General features: G+C 42.8%; 1 protein-coding gene across 1 annotated transcript in view; it reads left to right on the top strand.

Annotated features, from left to right (window-relative positions):
- The window catches only part of RNF130 (ring finger protein 130), a 110,514-nt gene that overhangs the window by 41,553 nt on the left and 47,434 nt on the right, over positions 1-21,527 (top strand). The window contains exon 3 of the mRNA XM_025387977.1: positions 16,099-16,349. Coding sequence (XP_025243762.1) covers positions 16,099-16,349 — 251 coding nt within the window. The remainder of the gene's footprint in view (positions 1-16,098; positions 16,350-21,527) is intronic.

Below are 21,527 nucleotides of genomic sequence, written 5' to 3'. Positions count from 1 at the left end.
AAGGGAACGTGTATTTTTAAAAAGGGCGGGAGTGAATTTCCTGGGGGGTGATGGAAATGACCCAACACTGGATGTGGTGATGGTTGCACGTCCCTATCATTTTACTCATTGCACACTTAGAAAGATGAGTCTTGTAGGGTGTAAATTATACCTCATTAAAGCTAGTTTTTAAAAGTATAATGCAAACTAAAGTTCAAAAGCAACACACATACAAGATCTTAAACTGAAACAGGTTTCAGTTGCATGTCCTCAAGTATTCTGACTTGGAGGGACAAAGCAAGTATTCATGAGGTGATCTTTTGTTACTTTTATTCATATTTTAAGTATTCAAGATAGAAATTAAAAGACTATATAATGATAGAATGGTATTAAAAAGTGGACAGTGGCTGGGCATGGTGGCTCACGCCTGTAATCCCCATACTTCAGGAGGCGGAGGCAGGCGGATCACTTGAGGTCAGGAGTTCAAGACCAGCCTCGTCAACATGATGAAACCCCATCTCTACCAAAAATACAAAAATTAGCTGGGCATGGTGGTACATGCCTATAGTCCCAGCTACTTGGGAGGCTGAGGCAGGAGAATCCTTGAACCCAGGAGGCGGAAGTTTCTGTGAGCTGAGATTGTGCTGCTGCACTCTAACCTGGGCAACAAAACAAGACCTTGTCTCAAAAAAAAAAAAAAAAAAAAGGCGGTGGATAGTGGCCAGGCATGGTGGCTCACACCTGTAATCTCAGCACTTTAGGAGGCTTAAGCGGGTATAGCTTGTGTCCAGGAGTTCTAGATCAACCTGTTCTAGACATTACAAAACCCTGTCTCTACTAAAAATACAAAAATGAACCAAGTGTGCTAGTGCTCACCTGTAGTCCTAGCTACATTGGAGGCTGAGGTGGGAGGATTGCTTGAGAACCTGGGAGGCGGAGGCTGCAGTGAGCCAAGACCATACCACTGCTCTCCAGTCTGGGCAAGAGAGCAAAGCCTGTCTCGAAAAAGAAAAAAAAAAAAAGACGAGAGGCTAGGTGCAGCATCTCATACCTGTAATCCTAGCACTTTAGGAGGCCAGGGTGGGAAGATCACTTGAGACCAGGAGTTCAAGACCAGCTTGGGCAGCATAGTGAAATCCCATCTCTATTAAAAAAAAAAAAAAAAAAAGTGGACAAGCAAAATGTAAAAGTAAAGACATTTGCTTTGCTTTATAATTAGTAGAAACATGCTGAGTATAAGATTGAAAGATTAACTGTGAAGACGTGCCATAAACATATACATTATGTATTTTAGAGTTAGAAATGTAAGCCAAGCTACTCCAGTTTAATGAGTCTTGTTTAATCCAAAAAGTTACACAATCATTTAAATGGAAAACATGGATGTATTATTCACAAAAGCAATGGAAGTAAATCCTTTTGTTTAAAAAAAATCTGCAATATAATATTGCTTTTATTTTTAAGATTAGTAAAAGTGCCATTTTGTTTGGGAATTTGTGAATTATCTGCAAACTAACTCATCTTAGAGTGTGAAAGGATTCTTGGTTCTTGGTTAGAGCTTTTGTCCTTTTTCTTTGAGCCCTTTCTGTTTTCCCTTTGAATTTCTAGGCTGTTGCCCATTGTCTCCTGTTTTCTCGACAGAATAAATTCTTGGTTTCATTCTGTTCTCAGTGGAGACGCTGTCTGTTACATATTCATCACCTTAGAAAAACATTATTGAACTATTTCATCCAATGTATAGATCACTATCTGTTTCCATAGCTGTCTCAGTTTCTTCTGGTTGTTCATCTTCCAATATCATATTTAATAATTTATCACAGATTTTAATTTTTTATGACATACTCAATCATTTTTAGTTATAGAAGAAAAAATCAGTTTTAGTTGGATGATATAGTACCTCTAAAATAGAGAAAAGAATTTGGCATAAATATCAAACAGTCACAAGAGTGGGATTTAAATCTTAGACCAAGTTGATTATTAGCCTTGTGAGTTCGGGTAACTGAGTCCTTAAACTAGCATCCTCATCTACCTAAAAGAGGGCAATTGCAAAATTTATTGAACTAACAAACTTGTTTAATGTGTAACAGTTGTACAATTTTTCTTATGCCTGGAATAAGCAGTAGCTTTTATAAAATTATGAAATCAATTATTTCTTTCATTTTGAGATTGGCAGTTTTTAAAACATTTCTAAGTATACTTTTCCTTCATTCTCCTGGTGTTTTTTCCGTATAACTTTCAATTGTTTAAAATATATCTAGTACAAAAAATAGTTAATCGACAGGTATAGATTTATACCTGCTATATACCAGGCATCCTGTGATGGACATTGTAGGGATTTTTAGAAGGATGTACAAGCGAGTGTCTGCTAGGAATACTTCCTCCCTTAGGGAGACACACATGCATGAAATAATTGGGGAGCCACTCAGTGCTTAGCTTGGCATACCTACGTGGCGGGATCAGCATAGTAGTATTATGAAAGGGGTTCTGACTCAGGTCTGGAAGACTTCATATAGGAGGCATTCATTGTGCTAGGCCCTAAATAATTAGGATTACTTAAGATTTGACCAGAAAGAGAAAATACCTCAGTAGGGGAACCACATGAATCAGGACTCTGGTTGGAGTAGAGGGAGTCTGAAGGAAAGGTAGAAAGTTAGGTAACTGCAGGTAAAGAGATTTGGATTTTATATGCTGATTGTTGTTTGAACTCTTGTTAGAGCTCCAGACATAAACAGGACACACATAGTACCTCTTTCCATGGAGTTACAATCAAGCAGAGAAGATAAACACTGAGTATGAAGTCATGACTCTGGGAAATGACTTAGGTCCAAGGGGTCAGAGAGGAATGCTTTGAGGAAACGGCATCTGAATAGGAGTTGAAGAGTGGAGAAGAGTATTCTAGGCACAGGCCCCTCAGGAGTGAAGGTTCTGAGGTGGGGAAAAGCAAAACAAAAGTAATTTTAAGTGCAGGAACGAGACAGCACGGCTCAACATGGTAGATAGGGTAATAGTACGTTCAATTCCAAGCAGAAGTGTGCCTAAAGCAAGGACTGTCAGTAACCGGAGGATTTGAAAGAAGGGAGACGTGGCATCGATGCAGCCTAAGCTGTGCTTTCCAACGCGGCACTAGGGTGTGCCGTCTCACACGTGCACGTGCAGCAGCCACAGAACCGAGCAGCCAGAGCCCTGCTGAAGAATGGCAGCTGTCTCAAGCAGCTAGCAGGGTTCTTAGCTGCTTCTCTGCCGTCTAATTGGGACCTGGAAGACCAGCAGGAAGCTTGGGTGGGAGTGTGGAGGGAGCCAGTGGTGGCAACAGAAGCCCTACAAGGCGCAGTTCCCACAGGTGAAGTGTGGCGAGAAAGAGTGGAGCAGGAAGGCGTGCGTCCTGGCTGATAGGGTTCTTAATGGAGCCCGTGCTCGGGGTGGGAGAGACAGTGGTTGTGGAAAGGTCCCATTTCAGTCCGGCGAGCTGCACTAGCTGAAAGCCTGTCCTGAGAACGGGGTGAGAAGTTCACGTTAAGTAGCACAGAGAGCACACACTCCATCAGAAGCTTCTCTGGGTCTCGTCTTTTCAGCCAGGCATTCATGATGAATCTCCGGAATTATGATCCTCTTCTGACTTTTGTATGCCATAGCTCTCTGCCTTTCTGTTTCTGCTTATACTCAGAGAAAGTCATTATACAGTGGCAACTCCTTGCTTTCCAGGCTCCTCCCTCCACAGATAACCCTTCTCACCCTGTAGGATGGTGCTGTCTACAGAAATTGAAGAACCCTTGTGTCAGAATCACATACGGTAATTGGAAAGACACTGATTCCAGGATCCTCCCCCCACCCCCCCCCAGACAGTCTCAAGGGATGGACCCAGAGACCCATGCTTTCACCATGTGCCAGTTTTGCCCCTCCCTTCATTGTAGGGCAGAAGCAGTAGGTTTGGCAGCTCTCTGTGCTGTGCATTTCAATACGAACTAGTGAGAACTGGTAAAAGTCAAAAGGAGAGACACCCAGATCACTGCCCCCACTGAGTTTGTAGTCCCAGGCTCCTGCAGTCCTCAGAGCCCTCTCTGTACCTCCGTGACGGTGTGTCCTTTTCCTTTCATGTTGTCATTCTTTGCATACTTGACTGGCAGTAAGGAAACGCCCAGAGTTTCATGAAGTTAAAGTTTGTGTCATGTCTTTCGGTTCTCTGCAGTGGTCAGCAAAATGCCCTGAACAAAATAAATATGGGTTGCACTGAAATGATTTTATTAAGATATTTAGTTCGGTTGTTAAGCTTTCTTTTCATTTAAGGCTATGTTTTATACCTAATTTTAAAATTCCACATTGGAATACAAGTATTCCATATATACTGTATGTACCAATGTAAGTGTAAGCATTTTGTTTTCTTGCCTTGTCAAGCAAGAGCTTGGTCCTGTTTGTTCTAAAACATGCCCTTCACCTGGTGACTGAAGGACGTCTGTGCCAGTGCCCTGTCCATGATGTCATTGACAGGAAAGGCTACTCAGTGTGTGGTTTCACTTGTTACCTCTGGTTAGCAGAGTGAGTTCTTTGTCATGTAGGTAGCGGATCTGTGGTAGTGTGAAGGGGAAGTTATGGGTTCTTGCATAGTTTACAGTAATGCATACTTGTCTGAAAATTATGGATCTGTTTTCCTGGTTTTTAAAGATTTATACAGACTTTACTGTTACTGTTTAATCATCTTAAGTTGTGTTAAATCACTGTCTGATTGAAATAGCTGTAATTTTATCTGTATGTCTGTAAGAATTTTGTGGACATTCTTTCCATTGTTGAAAGGAAGATGAGGTAATTTAGATAAACGTGTAACCAAATAATAATGTTGTTTTTTAATCTTTTTATCAATCAGCAATATCAGATGCTTCTTACTGGGTATTTTTTTTGGATGGTTGAACAAAATTAGTTGAATGGCTCTTCACCTTTTTTCCATCATATTCTCTTAAAAACTTACTTAGTTCTATATTATCTAGCATTGAATAGAAAAATGTCACACTTTGTAAAATATAGAAAATTCACTGTGAATACAAAAAATGCTTTATGAAAACGAGTAAAAAGAAATCACAAACACCCTGTAGAATACCTTTAAATATCAGTAATTTCGGCCACTTAATGTAAATCTGTGTTCTTTATTCTAAATGCCTATCGAGGAAATGAGGAATATAAGTATACCGTTGTTTTACCATTTAAAGTTTTTTAGCTTCTAATCGAATGTGGATTTAACTACCTTAGAAAAGATGGAGCTTGAAGTTGAAGTGTACTGCTATGGCAGGAAGTCAGGGTTTAAATTGCATTTATATTTTTGCCTGAGTTTGCACATACTTCTACTGTATCTTCCATCTGGTTCATACATTTTTAAAAAAAATTCATAATTATCAAAATCTAAAACTGAAACACTTAAGCAGTAGCTTTTAAAAAATAAAAATAGCCTTTAAAAAAATAAATGCAATGGTTCCATTTTAAAACTTCCATAAGCTCTTAATTTTCCTTTTTTCTTTTTTATTTGATTTGATTTGATTTGATTTGATTTTTTTTGAGACGGAGTCTCGCTCTGTCGCCCAGGCTGGAGTGCAGTGGCCGCATCTCAGCTCACTGCAAGCTCCGCCTCCCGGGTCTACGCCATTCTCCTGCCTCAGCCTCCCGAGTAACTGGGACTACAGGCGCTCGCCACCTCACCCGGCTAGTTTTTTGTATTTTTTAGTAGAGACGGGGTTTCACCGTATTAGCCAGGCTGGTCTCGATCTCCTGACCTTGTGATCCGCCCGTCTCGGCCTCCCAAAGTGCTGGGATTACAGGCTTGAGCCACCGCACCCGGCCTTTTCCTTTTTTCTTTACATCTGAAGTAGAACTGGAGAATGCCTCCACCAGCAGATACATGAGACTGTCCACTAGCCTTCCTTGCAGGCTCTGTGTCCCAAGTGGGTTGTTTGAAGTCGTCACTTGATTTACTTTATCTTTTCTGTGCTTCTCTTTTCTCACTGGCAGTAGAAGAGGAGGCAGGTAAAATCATATAAAGGATCTACATGGGTTTGAAATACTGTTTTAGAAATCAGTTTCCTGGTTCCAGGATGGAAGACATTCTTAACCGATAGCAGTTCATATGGTGATGGACCTGACCTTGGAGTTAGGATCTCAAGAGTTGGTGTCACTGGCACAGCTGCTAAGCAGAATCATGCAGCCTTAGGCTGTGGATGTTAGAGGTCTGGGTGGGGATCTCTTACCCCTGCAGTGATGCTTACAGTGCTTCTCGATTCAGGATGGAAGTGGAGGACAAGGCAAGTGTTCTTTTTTCTCTTTTCTCTTTTCTCACTGTGACAGCATAGAGTCACAGTGCCACCAGCTGTGGCATAGAGTCCCCTGTGCCTGTGACACAGGCCTGTGACAGCATAGAGTCCCCTCCCACAGGGTTTCCAGACACCCCCAGGAGAGCTTTACTGCCCCTGTTGAGACCCACTGTCAGATGAGACCCACTGTCAGATGAGACCCACTGTCAGATGCTTACGTTTGAGGAGCATTTAGAGGAAGAAGGAAAAGGGGCCCCTCATTGGTGAAGGGAGTGGGAATGGCCAAACTCATGAAAAAATGGTAGGCTTTTATATTTGCCTACATACTAACAGTTCTGCTGTTCTTTATTTCTTTCTGAATTTCCAAGTTTTCATTTGGTGTCATTTCCCTTTTTAAAAATCATTTCATGCAGCACAGATCTCCCGGTGATGAATTCTCTCAACATTTATTTATCTGAAAGTGTCTTTTTTTGCCATCATTTTTCAAAGACAGGTAGAAATTTTTGTGTGACAGAATTTTCCTTTCAGCACTTTAAAGGCGTTGTTTTGTTGTTTTCTGGCTTACGTTTTTTCTGATGAGAAGTTGTTCGCTTTTATATAATGAGTCTTTAAAAAAAAAAAACTTTACTTTTTAGAACAGTTTTACATTTATGGAAAAATTGTGAGGGTAGTACAAAGAATGCCCGCAAACCCCGCACCCAGTTTCCTCTGTTAGGTACCATGTGAGATGTTGATTTGTTGTACCACAGTGAACTAATGCTGATACATAATTATTAATCAAAGTCTATTACTTTATTCATATTTCCTTAGTTCTCACCTAGTTTTTTTTCTGTTCTAGGATCCCACCCAGGACACCACATTACATTTAGTCATCATGATCCATTAGTTTCCTCTTGGCTGTGATACTGTTTCAGACTTTGCTTGTTTTTGATGACCTCAACAGCTTTGAGGACTGCTGTTCCAGCATGTTGTAGAACGTCCTTCAACTGGGACATGTTGGATCGTTTTCTTATAGTTCGGCTAGGGATATGGGTTTTTGGGAGGAAGACTACAGGGATTTATAAAGTACCATTAGCATGCATCCTATCGTATTGAGTTTACGTGCTGTCAGTGTGAGGTACCACTGGTGATGCTGACTTCGGTCACCTGGCTGAGGTAGTGTCTGTCAGCTTCTCCACTGTGAAGTTAACTCCTGTTTTCCCCTTCCGTACAATAACTTCTGACATCACTGAGTACAGCCCACACTTGGAAAGTGGGGATTTATGCTCCATCTCCCTTAGGGTGGAGCATCTACAGAATTATTTGGAATTTTTGTGCATGGGTGATTTGCCTCTGCTCCATTTATTAATTTGTTCAGTCATTTATTTGTATCAGTATGGACCCATGAGAATTTATTTTATACTTTGGATTGTAATACAGTATAACTTTGTTACTCAAATTATCCCATCTTTGGCCACTGGGGATTCTTCGTGTTGGCTCCTGTGTCCTTTGACATGCCTCTGTTGTTGTGGGTGTTGGTTTTTTGTTTTTTTGTTTTGGTTTGGTTTAGTTTTTGAGCACTTTCTTACTTTCTGGTGCTCTAAGATGTGCCAGGCTCCTTTTGCATATATTTTCTGCCCGTTGAACATTATTGAACTTCATCAGTAATGACATCAGTCCTAGAATCAGCCATTTTTCCAAGGAACCCTGGTTCTGTTTATTGGCAGAGTAGTATTAAAAACCAAGATCCAGGCATTAGATGTGATGTTACTGCCGAGATACCTGTTGCTTCTGGGCCTTCTCAGCTGACAGAACAAGGAAATACATGCATGTATCCTAACTCCTGCATATCTACATATCTATAAGTATTTCTTTTTTTTTTTTTTTTGAGACAGAGTCTCGCTCTGTCGCCCAGGCTGGAGTGCAGTGGTGCGATCTCCACTCACTGCAAGCTCCGCCTCCCGGGTTCACGCCATTCTCCTGCCTCAGCCTCCCGTGTAGCTGGGACTATAGGCGCCTGCCACCATGCCTGGCTAATTTTTGTATTTTTAGTAGAGACGGGGTTCCACCGTGTTAGCCAGGATGGTCTCGATCTCCTGACCTGGTGATCCACCCGTCTCGGCCTCCCAAAGTGCTGGAATTACAGGCGTGAGCCACTGCGCCCAGCCTCTATAAATATTTCTATCTGTAATCATCTGTGTTGATGTTAAGCTAACAATGAGTTCATACTTAGGTCTCCAACTCTAATACATTGCCACATGGATCATTGTAGCTCTCTCTCCTTTCTTATCACTGAACTCCCACTCCTAAATGAAAAACCTGGCTCTTGCCATCCTACATCTATTTGCTTAATTATTCAGTTCGGTGAATTCTCAGATTTATAAATTCTTTAATGTAAATAACAGATTTGGAGGCCTTTTAGAGTTCTAGTGCCTGGTGTGAAAGCTTCTGTAGCCCACTTTCCTCCCAACCTAAATCTCCCTTGGTTAGAATGCCTAACTCTGTACTTATAATTTCTTTTCCCACTCATTTAAAATTCTTTTATCAAAAACTTGTAAGAAAGCATAAATGTAAGCATCTTACTTGAAAGGGGCACAAAGCTGGGGAGGTGAAATCTTGAAACATAGATAAGAGGAAGTATTCATTAAGTAAACCTGCAAATGGGTTAAAACGAGTATAGCAAAGGTTTGTGGAGATGTGGCTTAAGTGACAGTTCAAGTGGAGAAGGAGAATGCTTGGGAACCTTCAGTCATGTGAACTCCGTGTATGCTGATGTATGCCGTGGCTTCAAAAAATTCTATTGAAATCTTACGCTGTGTCCCTGTGGACACAATCAGATGTAGGGAGATGTTAGTGTCATGCTACTCTTGATACTGAAAGTATTGTATTTGTAGTTAACATTTACATAAGTGAAGACACTGGAAAACCAGTGTCCAGAAAAGAATAGGATAGGAAATCTCTGTGCACAGGGTCTTATGAAGCATAATTTAGAATGTCAGCGTCATAATGAATAATGTTAGTAGCTGTTTTAACCGATTGAATGAAATAGGAACCATGAATCTATACTGATCTAAAAAGTAAAAGTAAACTGAAGGTTTCATGAGGACGGAATATTTACCTAGTCTCAAAGCACCTCCCGACAGAATACATACTAATTACAAAGGGAAAAAGAGGAACTTCACGGTGCAGATGCCTGGAGGAATCACCTTTACCGAATTATCAAACTGGACTTTATCAGTAATGGCAAATAAAAAAAGCTGTGGGCCGCCTGGCGGTGCACACTGCGAAGAGCACGGTGGGCCGCCCGGCGGTGTGCGCTGCGAAGAGCACTGCCTCACCTCTGTGTCGTTACTGCCAGCAGCACCTGGCCTGAATCTAGCACAGGGAAATACCTTCTACAGATCAACTGGGCCGTGGGTGGTCTTCAGAAGTGCCAAGGTCACAAACACCAAGAAAGACTGAGGGACAGTTGCAGGCAGACGGAGATGGCTGTGACGTGACGACTGAGTGCAGCGTATGACTCTGATCTGGGCTGCTGTGAAGGACCTTATTGGGAAAGTCACAGAAGCTTGGATGGACTTTGGGATTAGATGGTAGTGACACATCTGTGTTAAGCTCCTTATTTGGGGGTTGTATTCTGTTTATAAATTTGTTTGTAGGAAAATGCCAAATATTCGGGAGTGATGAGGCGTCATGCTAGCAACTTACTCTTGAATGGTTCTGGGTTTTTTAGAAAGAGTTTTTATATGATATTTCCAATTTTTCTGTAAGTTGTAGATTATTTAAAAAAAGATTTTGTTTTATTTTTAAATGAATGATTTGGGACTCTAGAATTAGTGTGGAAAAAAGACTGAAGTGGGGTCGCAGGGAGGCTGTCTTTGAACATTTTAAGAATTGTTATGTCAAAGAAGAATTCTCATTGATTCCAGGATGTGCAACTTAAAGTGGGAATGTTTCTTATATCCGATGACATCTTAGAATTTCTTGACAGATTTTTTTCTTCAGGATACATAATGATGTACCTTGTGGTTGATGGTATTTTATACATCAATAAATGAAAAACAGGTTTTATTCAGTGGTGTTTTTCCAGAGGAGAGAACCAAGAGCCACAAACAGACATTTAGAAATTTAGATTTTGGCTGCGTGCGGTGGCTCACACCTCTAAGCCCCGCACTTTGGGAGGCTGAGGTGGGCGGATCACAAGGTCAGGTGATCGAGACCATCCTGGCCAACGTGGTGAAACCCCGTCTCTACTAAAAATACAAAAAAATTAGCCGGGTGTGGTGGTGTGCACCTGTCATCCCAGCTACTCGGGAGGCTGAGGCAGGAGAATCACTTGAACCTGGGAGGCAGAGATTGCAGTGAGTTGAGATTGTGCCACTGCACTCCAGCCTGGCCACAGACTGAGACTCCATCTCAAAAAAAGAAATTTAGATTTTAAGGAAAGAAGACTTGTCTAACACTTAAATCCAGGTGCCTGCGGATAGAACCGCTCAGCTGAGAGGGATCAGTAATTTATAGGAGTTCCTGTACTGTGTTGAAAGTTGGCAGCCCCTGGGAACTCTTAACTGAGAGTCTGTGGCTCTCCACTGATTGGTGGCTTGTCTTCAGTGCCCACCCACATTCTGCCTCTGTGTGAAGGAAGAAAGCTTTCTGTTCCGGGCAGGGCCTTGCTCCTGCCCCTTTTGTTTCTCTTGACATACAGTCAAGAGATAGCATAAGAAGAAAAGCTGACATCCGGGTGCTGTACAGTGGCCCCTTGGCCCTACTTGTATGTGATTGAAGAACTTCCTGCTCAAGGAAGAAAGAATAAAAGACCCTTGGCTTTTGGCAACAGACTGTAGCCCAGTGTCCTCAGGAATTATCAGTGAGTGACTACCACTCAGTAGCTTACACATTTGGCTTCCCAACAGCCGCATGGCAGGAGGCTCAGGTTCAAGCATTAGCAAAATTACAAGTTGGTCATTGCTGTGCAGCTGTGGGCGCTGAGGGGTACTGTGGTGGTGGTGTACAGCACATCCAAACCAGTCACTTCCACATGGGGAGACTTCGGTTTCAGTTTTGTGCAGCAGACCGTGTTCCTCCTCTCCATAGTCATGTTCTTCCCCTCCTGTCACTGCTCCCTGTTCATCAGAGGTCCTGCCACCATCCTGGGCAGTTTCAGAATCCACCTGGAAAGTGAACACCTAACCAGAGATTCCTTCCACAGACCCCTCAGCCATTCTACTTCTCCAGGAGCCTGGTCCCATAGCTGCTCCCTGGGCCTCATCATCTCCCAGGATTGTTACAGCTCGAGTTGCAAACTTCTGTGTCCTGTGCCCCGAGCAGTGCCTCTTCCCTTTCTCCCCCTGTCTTCAGTAAAACTGTCATTCAGTTTTATTGAAGCTTCCAGTTCCCAGACCCTTTCTTAGTTTTCTCTCAGTTTCCCTCCTGGCTTCACCTCTCCGTCCTGCCTAGACTGCATGAACCACTATTCCAGTCACTTTGCCCAACAGTTTCACTGGGTCAGAGAGGGTTCACCGTCCCGTGTCTCACTTACCCTCAGGGCTGTTTGGCTCCCCAGTGCTTGAGTGTCCAGTGAGAGTTTGGACTTTATTTGTTTGACAGAAGGGATACATCAAAGGCTTTTCAAAGCAGAGTGACAGGGCAAATCTATATTTTAGGAAAACTGACAAGTCTAGCAGGAAATCTATAATTGATATAACCTCCATCTGTCAGAATTATTGCTATATTCATTTCATAAAAGAATGTAGAATGTGTCTGTTTTTCCCCCTTGAGTTCTTTAAGGGATCAGTGAAGAGAAAAATGAGGACTGGGTATGAAGCACTGAAGGTATTGTGGATAAACGTTTGAGAAGGACTTTCATTAAGTCAGTAGAGTGAGATGAGAACTCCTGGGAGCAGGAGCCAGCAGGACCCACGGAGACACAGGCAGCCAGGGCTCTGCCCCATGCCCAGCTTGACCCTGAATACACCTAACTCTTCCCTCAGCAGCAGTCCTTCTGCCCTCAAAGATTTTTTTTTTTTTTTTTTAAACGGAGTTTCACTCTGTCGCCCAGGCTGGACTGCAGTGGCGTGATCTTGGCTCACTGCAAGCTCCGCCTCCCAGGTTCACGCCATTCTCCTGCCTCAGCCTCCTGAGTAGCTGGGACCACAGGCACCCACCACCACGCCCAGCTAATTTTTTTCTATTTTTAGTAGAGACGGGGTTTCACCGTGTTAGCCAGGATGGTCTTGATCTCCTGACCTTGTGATCCGCCTGCCTGGGCCTCCCAAAGTGCTGGGATTACAGGCGTGAGCCACCGCGCTCAGCAGTGTTTGCCCAGGGCTTGGGACATGGGAGTGGTGGGGCATGTCCTAAATATGCTTTGATACTTACAGTGTTGCAGTCTTAATTATTTTTATTATTTTTATTTATTTATTTATTTTTTGAGACGGAATCTCGCTCTGTTGCCCAGGCTGGAGTGCAGTGGTGCGATCTCGGCTCACTGCAAGCTCTGCCTCCGGGGTTCACGCCATTCTTCTGCCTCATTCTCCTGAGTAGCTGGGACTACAGGCGCCCGCCACCACGCCGGGCTAATTTTTTTGTCTTTTTTAGTAGAGACGGGGTTTCACTGTGTTAGCCAGGATGGTCTCGATCTCCTGACCTCATGATCCGCCCGCCTCGGCCTCCCAAAGTGCTGGGATTATAGGCTTGAGCCACCGCGCCTGGCCTATTTTTATTTTTTATTTTTTTTAAGATAGAATCTCGCTCTGTCACCCAGGCTGGAATGCAGTGGTGTGATCTCAGCTCACTGCAAGCTCCGCCTCCCGGGTTCACGCCATTCTCCTGCCTCAGCCTCCAGAGTAGCTGGGACTACACGGCGCCCGGCTAATTTTTTGTGTTTTTAGTAGAGAAGGGGTTTCACTGTGTTAGCCAGGATGGTCTCCATCTCCTGACCTCGTGATCCGCCCGCCTCGGCCTCCCAAGGTGCTGGGATTACAGGTGTGGGCCACAACACTACGGTCTAATTATTCTTAACTCTTATCAGTCACTGCCTGCTCTGACTGGGCCTTTATTCTGATGCCTACATTTCCTTCGGCGTGTGTATCCCTCCTGAAGCTGGGCCAGAGCTCCTCAGATCTTTAAAAGTCAAGTGTCTGAGGCAGCTTTAGGTCAGGGTCTTTGAACCCTATCAGGCTTTAGGGGTGGAGTTTGGGGAGAAGGCCCTTTCTCCTAGGAGGGGACTCCTATATAACTTTCACCAGATTCTGTAAGAGATCTAAGACCTAAAATGGCTAACACTCCAGTCCTTTGCAAGTGTCGGTGGTGGACTTTCGTTCTGCTGGCCTCTCTGCTGTCCTCCTGCCTGGTCGGCAGGGTCGGGCTCCTCTGCTCGGCTCTTGTCTGTGCTGTTGTAAGGACGCCACTGCGAGCAGCTTCTCTCCCTAGTCCGAAAGGTTCCCCTTTGCTCCTGAAGGCACGTGGATTTTTGCATCAAGAGCAGGTAATTCTCTACTCTCTTTAAGAGGTGAAAGGAGCCTTATCATAGTATGTGTTCAATAAATATTGTTGAATGGATGGTTGAAATAATTACACACTTCTTTTTCCAAACAGCTTCCCTGTTGAAATTAGTTGGTGTTCTTATTTAGTGTTCTTTGAATAGAATTACATGGATTGGTTTCCTTGGCTACCTGTTCAGCTTTCCCTACTCCTTTTCCAGCTTGAGTCTTCAAGAGGGAGCCTCAACTGATTTCTAAAACCATTTGTACCTGGTGTGATTATAAAGCAATGAGACTGATTGTCATATGTTGTTTGTGGGATCCGTCTCAGTTACTTTATAGCCATACCTGGTATCTTATACCACAGATCATGGCCTGTTGAACAACATTTTAAAAGAGATTTCTAAAGGGAAATTTAAAGTGGCTTAGCATTATTTTATGATTGTCTCTAACTTACTGATCAAAACTCTTATTTCAGGAAGGTAATTAGATGTTAATTAGATGTTTATTGCTTGCTTTAATTTTACAGTTTTTTGTGGATTTTTAATCAGTATTCTGATAAACTGCTCTTCTAATAAAGTGGCTGTAAGAATTTTGAGTAAGGTAGTAAAAAGGTGTATGTTCCATTGGGTTACATTTTCTGTAAAACTCCTTTTACTGTTACATTTCTCTTCTTTTTTTTTGAGGGTCTCACTCTGTCACCCAGGTTGGCATGCAGTGATGTGATCTCAGCTCACTGCAGCCTCAACTTCCTGGACTCCAGTGATCCTCCCACCTCAGGCTTTAGGGGTGGAGTATGAGGAGTACTCCTGAGTATCTGGGAACGCAGACACGTGCCACCATGCCTGGCTCATTTTCCTGTTTTTGTGAGAGACAGGGTTTCGCCATGTTGCCCAGGCTGGTCTTGGACTCCTGAGCTCAAGCAATCCACCTGCCCCAGCCTCCCAAAGTGCTGGGATTACAGGCATGAGCCACTGCGCCCAGCCTTGGTGAATTTCTTTTTCAGTTGCATGTAGTCCTCTGTGACTGCGTGTAACACAGTGGTTCTTTTAGCTAAATATGATAAATGAAACATGTAAAACCAAAATATTTCAATGTGTTATTCATTGAAGAAGCATTGAAAAGGACAAGTTTTGGGGACTTTTGCTTGTTTGTTTTGTTGGTTTACATTTGTATGTACAAACCTTATTCAGATTCAAATAAGTGGTTATAATTTTATCTTTCCCAAAATAAAACATTTATTTCCCGTCTGCTGACCCCGAGTCCCCCTTAGAGTCTCTCTGGAGAAGGCAAATGTAGAAGTTATGTGTTGCCACCGGCAGCTGCAGCTTGTGAAAGGACAATGGCTGATAGATTGATAGAAGTTTCTCTGTTTTCTTAAAAGACACTGGGAAGTTACTTCCCTTGTGGAGGAGGAAAGGGATAGCAGTTTCCTGCTGTCCATAGGAATAGATATTCAATTCCTCTAATGTTACTACTTCTGGAAATTATATAGGGGAAAGGTCTAGGTCACTATAAAGCAACTTAAGACCATCGTCGTGATTAACTTACATAGCCTGTGACTGTGGGCAGACTTCTGGACAACTGTTAGAGGCTGGAGGATTTTGATGCCAAACTAGTCCAGAATGTTGAAGCCTGGACCTGTCTCTGGAACATTTGATTTCCAGAAGAGTTCTGGGGTAAACTAGCAAGGAGCCTCGCTCCACTCAAGTCCGGACGTAAGACCCAAGTTAGTTTCAGATGTCACTAATAAAAGGTACCACCATTTGGCACTTTGTAGCTCTGTTACCAGCTGTGTGTCCTGTGTCTCGGTGAGATTAGAAAGCGTGGTATCTTGTACTTGTTTTTGTTCCTTGCACTAGTTCTACAGACAGTGGGTGCTCCATGAATGTTCCTAGATTAGTGCAAGAAGTACCAATTTATGCTATAAAAACAGCACTTTACTCCATTTCTTAAGGAATTAAGACTTTCTGAAGATCATTTTAAAATAGAAAAGATTTTACAGTGTAAATCTACCATGATGTTGATACACTTCTGTTGCTGTATAATGTTATATTGCTGTCTGTTGTCACATTTGGTTGGTTTAATACTCTTTTTTAAATGTAGTTGTCAGACAAGTTAATATGGTTCTTAACGCTGCAATCGTTCTATGCCTTATGTCTGTTTAAGTCTTAAGTACCACACAACAAATTACATGTTCCCACTTGGTGCCAGCATACCCAGCTGCAGCTTCATTTCAGTTGAGAAGTGGAGTTCCCATGCCCTTTCCATTACCAGATATTACGGTAGTTACCTAAGTGGTGTGTTTATGTATTTGATGTTTCTATAAATTTTAAATGTCACTTGAGTTATATATTTATTTTATATTACAGGCACTGGAGATATTATTGCTGTCATGATAACAGAATTGAGGGGTAAGGATATTTTGAGTTATCTGGAGAAAAACATCTCTGTACAAATGACAATAGCTGTTGGAACTCGAATGCCACCGAAGAACTTCAGCCGTGGCTCTCTAGTCTTCGTGTCAATATCCTTTATTGTTTTGATGATTATTTCTTCAGCATGGCTCATATTCTACTTCATTCAGAAGATCAGGTACACAAATGCACGCGACAGGAACCAGGTGAGCTCAGTACTTAGCAGTGATTGGTTCTTACCAGCCAGAGTTCACAGACATCTGTCGTGTCCATGCATCTTACTAACATGTTTTTTCTTTTAAAAAATGTTGTTACCTTACTCAGTCATTTTAATATGTTGAAAATGTCTACACAAGTATTTAAGGGATATTTAAAATAACCTAAAGGATACTACATTTGTTGTGATCACCTAGAATAGTCTGTTCAGGTAGATAGCTTGATATCATAGTATTATCTAGATAATTCTATTAATTTGGAGAAATATCACATAGTTGCATTTTTAAACTAGTAACTTTGGATGTTTCTGGAAATGGGAACTAGGAGGGGGGTTAGGGAGACTTCACACTACCCCTTCCTGTGTGAAATTCTTTCCCATGTGAATTTTGAACTGGGAAAGTATTATCTATTTAGAAAACGAAATCAGTGAAAAACCTCTGTCATCTAAGCTCAGACATGGTTGGTACGGGTGAGGTGGGGAGGACCAACAGAACACATTTCTCTGGATAGTCATCCTAGAAGTTCCGTTGACAGCACATCTGAGGCGCTCAGGGAATTTGGGTTGAGTGAATAAACCTAGGAAAAGCAGTGTGCTTCCCTGGTATGAGGGCCTGGAGACGGTGGCTCTCAGTTGGTAACAAGTTTGTTTGATGTGCTGTGGACAGAATACCCACCCTAGGAGCCAGGTTCGGGCTGTTAGGTCCCTAGCCTAGACTTTGCATGTGGAAAACTAAGAAGTGACTTGCTTGGAGAGTGGTTTGAAGCCAATTTTTGTATAACGCTATCTTCTCCTAACATAGTACATTCAAATCCCTGTGGGGACAGGGACATTGGGATTTTTATCCTTCCTCTTTCTAGTGGAAGCAGCACAGACTTTGACACGGAACCGGTCTCAGCTCACTTCCCTTCTGTACCGCCGGTTTCCCATGATCCCTCATCCCTGGTGGACAGTTTATTTAGCATCTCAACTTCTTTCTTCATCTGAAAGTAGATATAAAATACCCAAACACTGTAGTTTATTGAAGCTTTATGTGCCAGGCTCTGCCTGTGCACTTTTAATTTTTTTTATTTTGATAATTTTTATATTTGTAATTTTAGACTTAACAAAAATGTGCAAGGTAAGTGTCAGGTATTCCCTTCACTCAGATTCTACAGCTGTTAATGTTTTACTATATTTCCTTTTCTATGTATCTATACTTTTTTAATTTAAAAAAATTTTTTTTAAGAGACAGGGCCTTGCCCTGTTGCTCAGGCTGGAGTGTGGTGGCAGTCATGGCTCACTGCAGCCCCAACTCCTGGGCTCAAGCGATCCTCCAGCCTCAGCCTTCTGAGTAGCTAGGACTAAAGGTATGCATCACCATGCCTGGCTAACTTTTTAATTTTTTGCACAGACCAGGTCTTGCAGTGTTGCCCAGGCTGGTCTCAAACTCGGGCTCAAACGATCCTCCCACCTTGGCCTCCCTAAGTGTTGGGATTATGGGTGTAAACACCATCCTCAGCCTTTGTATATATACCTTAACAAAACTATTTGAGAGTAAGTTTGAGATATGATGCCATGTTACCCTTAAATACTTTGTTATATATATATATATATATATTTTTTTTTTTTTTTTGAGACGGAGTCTCGCTCTGTAGCCCAGGCTGGAGTGCAGTGGCCGGATCTCAGCTCACTGCAAGCTCCGCCTCCCGGGTTCATGCCATTCTCCGGCCTCAGCCTCCCGAGTAGCTGGGACTACAGGCGCCCGCCACCTCGCCCGGCTAGTTTTTGTATTTCTTAGTAGAGACGGGGTTTCACCGTGTTAGCCAGGATGGTCTCGATCTCCTGACCTCGTGATCCGCCCATCTCGGCCTCCCAAAGTGCTGGGATTACAGGCTTGAGCCACCGCGCCCGGCCTGTTATATATTTTTAAAAACAACATTCTCTTATATAACCATAGTGTGGTTGTCAAAATCAGTAAATTAGCATTGATATAATACATTATCTGATTGATAGACCTTTCTTGGGTTTTGTAAAACTGGCTCAATAATGACCTTTATAGCAGAGAAAATCCTGGATTGATTGGAGCTCATTGGATTTTGCATTCAGTTGTCTCTTCTTACTTGGTTTTATGACATTGACGTTTCTGAAGAGTACAGATCAATTATTTTCTATTTGAGTTTATCTGATGTCTTATGTTCCTTCATGATTAGTTTCAGGTTATATGCATTTCAGGAAAATGTAGATTTGCTTGCATGTGTAAGAGATAATACAAATACAAAGAGGTCTCTTATCCCCTTCACTCATTTTCTCCCTGAGTAACAACATCTTGTATAACTGTGGTCAGTATCATAACCTGGAAATTGGCATGGATAAAATCCACTGATCTTCCTGAATACACTGAAATCTCCCCATCTCTCCAGTTTAATTTGTACTTATTTGTGTGTGTGTATGTGTGTCTGTCTTTAGTCTGTGCAGTTTTGTCGCATGTGTAGATTCACGTGACCAACATCACGGTCAGGATACAGACCAGTTCCGTCACAAGGGTCCCTTGTGCTGCTCTTTTATAACCAAACCCCTTCCCTAATCTGCCACTCATCGGTTTCTCATCTCTATAGTTTTGTCATTTCGAGAATGTTAAATAGGTGGAATCACGGGCTGGGCGCAGTGGCTCACACCTGTAATACCGGCACTTTGGGAAGCCAAGGTGGATGGATCACTTGAGGTCAGGAGTTCAAGACTAGCATGGCCAACATGGCAAACCCCATCTCTACTAAAAACACAAAAACTTAGCTGGGCAAGGTTCCGTGCGCCTGTAGCCCCATCCATTCAGGAGGCTGAAGCACGAGAATTGCTTGAGCCTGGGAAGCAGAGGCTGCAGTGAGCTGTGATCGTGGCCCTGCACTCCAGCCTGGGCGACAGAGTGAGACCCTCTCTCAAAAGGAGGAAAAAAAAAAGTAAAATCTCTAAACTACTGGAAATTCAGCAATATGCTTCTCAGTGATGTATAGAGAAAAGAAATCTCAAAAGAAAAAATACATAGGACTGAATGAAAATGAAAATATAGTATATCAAAATATGTGAGGCACAGCCTTAAAGAAGTGTTGAGAGAGAAATTTATAGCCCTTAATTCTTACTTTAGAAAACAGCAAAGGCTTCAAATAAACTAATCACAGACTTAAATGTAAAACATAATATAAAACTTTCAGGAAAAATAGTAGAAGATCTTTGGGATATCTAGGGATAAGTAAAGAGTTTTTAGACTTGACACCAAAAGCACAATTCATAAAAGAAAAAATTAATAAACTTCATAAAAAGTAGAAATTTTTGCTTTTTGAAAACCTTGTTAAGAGGTTGAACAAAACAAAATACAGACTGCAAGCCACGAGGTCAGGAGATCGAGACCATCCTGGCTAACACGGTGAAACCCCGTCTCTACTAAAAATAAATGCTAGGAAACAAGCTTGCTGTTTGTGGCCTGCACCCGATGGCGATTACATTTACTCCTTCATTATGTTTACTCCTTTCCTGAGTGCAGCGGTATGATCTCAGCTCCATGCAACCTCCACCTCCCGGGTTCAAGTGATTCTCTTACCTCTGCCTCCCGAGTAGCTGGGATTATGGGCGTATGCCACCATGTCTGGCTAACTTGTATTTTTTGGTAGAGATGAGGTTTCACTGTGTTGCCCAGGCTGGTCTTGAACTCCTGACCTCAAGCGATCCTCCCACCTCGGCCTTCCAGAGGGCTGGGATTACAGGTGTGAGCCACCATGCCCTGCCAAGATTTTACTATTATCTTTGTGTTACTGATTTCTAGTGTGATTCCATTATGCTCAGAGAAATACTGTATGATTTCAGTCCGCTTCTGTTTCTTGAGGTTTTATGATCTAGGATGTGGTTTGTCTTAGTCAGTGTTTCTTTGGTGCTTGGAAAAAATATTCTGCTGTTGGGTGGCATGTTCTCTGGATGTTAATTAGACCAGTGTGCACAGTTTCCTTCCTGAGGAGCGGGCTGGGAGAGCCTGTTCCCACCGGGCTCTGTGAGACCAGGGCGGGAGGGGGATGGTGATTTTTCCTTTGGCGCCTGGCTGGACTAGAATGAGCATTACCCAGGTGTTTTCTGATGTTAGGCCGTTCTTCTCCTGGTACTTTGGCTAGAGGAGTTGGGCTTTTCTTGGCTTTTTCTGGGGCGGGGTGGTGGGGGTGCTCTGGTCCTGTTGGCAGTTCCAGGTTGGAGGCTTCTGCAGCACACTGTCAGGGATCTATGGGGGAAGTAAGGAAGCTTGGAACCCACCACCGGTTTCTCATGTCTTGAGGACCCCAGACAGCCCACCTCCTTTTCCCTCCTATAACATGTAATAGTTAAAAAAAAAAAAAAAGAAAACTAAAGATTTGTTTTTAAAATATGTTGACATATGAAACACTGAAAGTAAAATGATAAGGAGCTGCTCTGAAGTGGTGTTCTTGACAGGCAAGCCTGTAGCAGTGGACTGCATGCAGCACACCCCGAGGACGTTGGAACAAAGGCTCACAGTTGTCCCAGGAGCCTGCTATTGGAAGATAGTGCTTTAATTAGCACCCAGTGTGGGGCCTGCGGGTGATGAAGGAGTAAACGTAATCGCCATCTGGTGCAGGCCACAAACAGCGAGCTTGTTTCCTAGCATTTATTTTGCGGCTGACTGCATGCAGGATCCTTCCAAAGCATCTCTCTCCAGATGCTACTGTGGTGGAAAGTGATGTTCTGACCTTTTTTCCTCCTTCCGTTTTCCCTAAGGTTGACAAATGCTTGATGAAATTTTTATGTGGCTTAAAAAGCTTAGCTTATTAAAGTTTAATAAGAAGGTGGCAACAGCTAGACTGGTTGAAACCTTTGGCTATTTTAAAAGAGAAGCCAGAATATTAGCAAAGGAAAACCAGTGAGTTTAGGGACAGACTCTTGATTTTCTCCCACGAACTGTTTTTGTTTTTGTTTTTGAGACTGGGTCTTGCTGTGTCACCCAGGCTGGAGTGCAGTGGCGTGATCTTGGTTCACTGCAACCTCTGCTTCCTGGGCTCAAGCGATTCTCCTGCCTCAGCCTCCCGAGTAGCTGGGACTACAGGTGCCCGTCACCATGCCTGGCTAATTTTTGTGTTTTTGGGAGAGATGGGATTTCACCATGTTGGCCAGGCTGGTCTCAAACTCCCAACCTCAT

This window comes from Theropithecus gelada, chromosome 6 (assembly GCF_003255815.1).
Source record: "Theropithecus gelada isolate Dixy chromosome 6, Tgel_1.0, whole genome shotgun sequence".
In the NCBI taxonomy this organism is placed as follows: domain Eukaryota; kingdom Metazoa; phylum Chordata; class Mammalia; order Primates; family Cercopithecidae; genus Theropithecus; species Theropithecus gelada.
The sequence above is the reverse complement of the archived record's forward strand: the minus strand, read 5'-3'. Positions and strand labels throughout refer to the sequence as shown.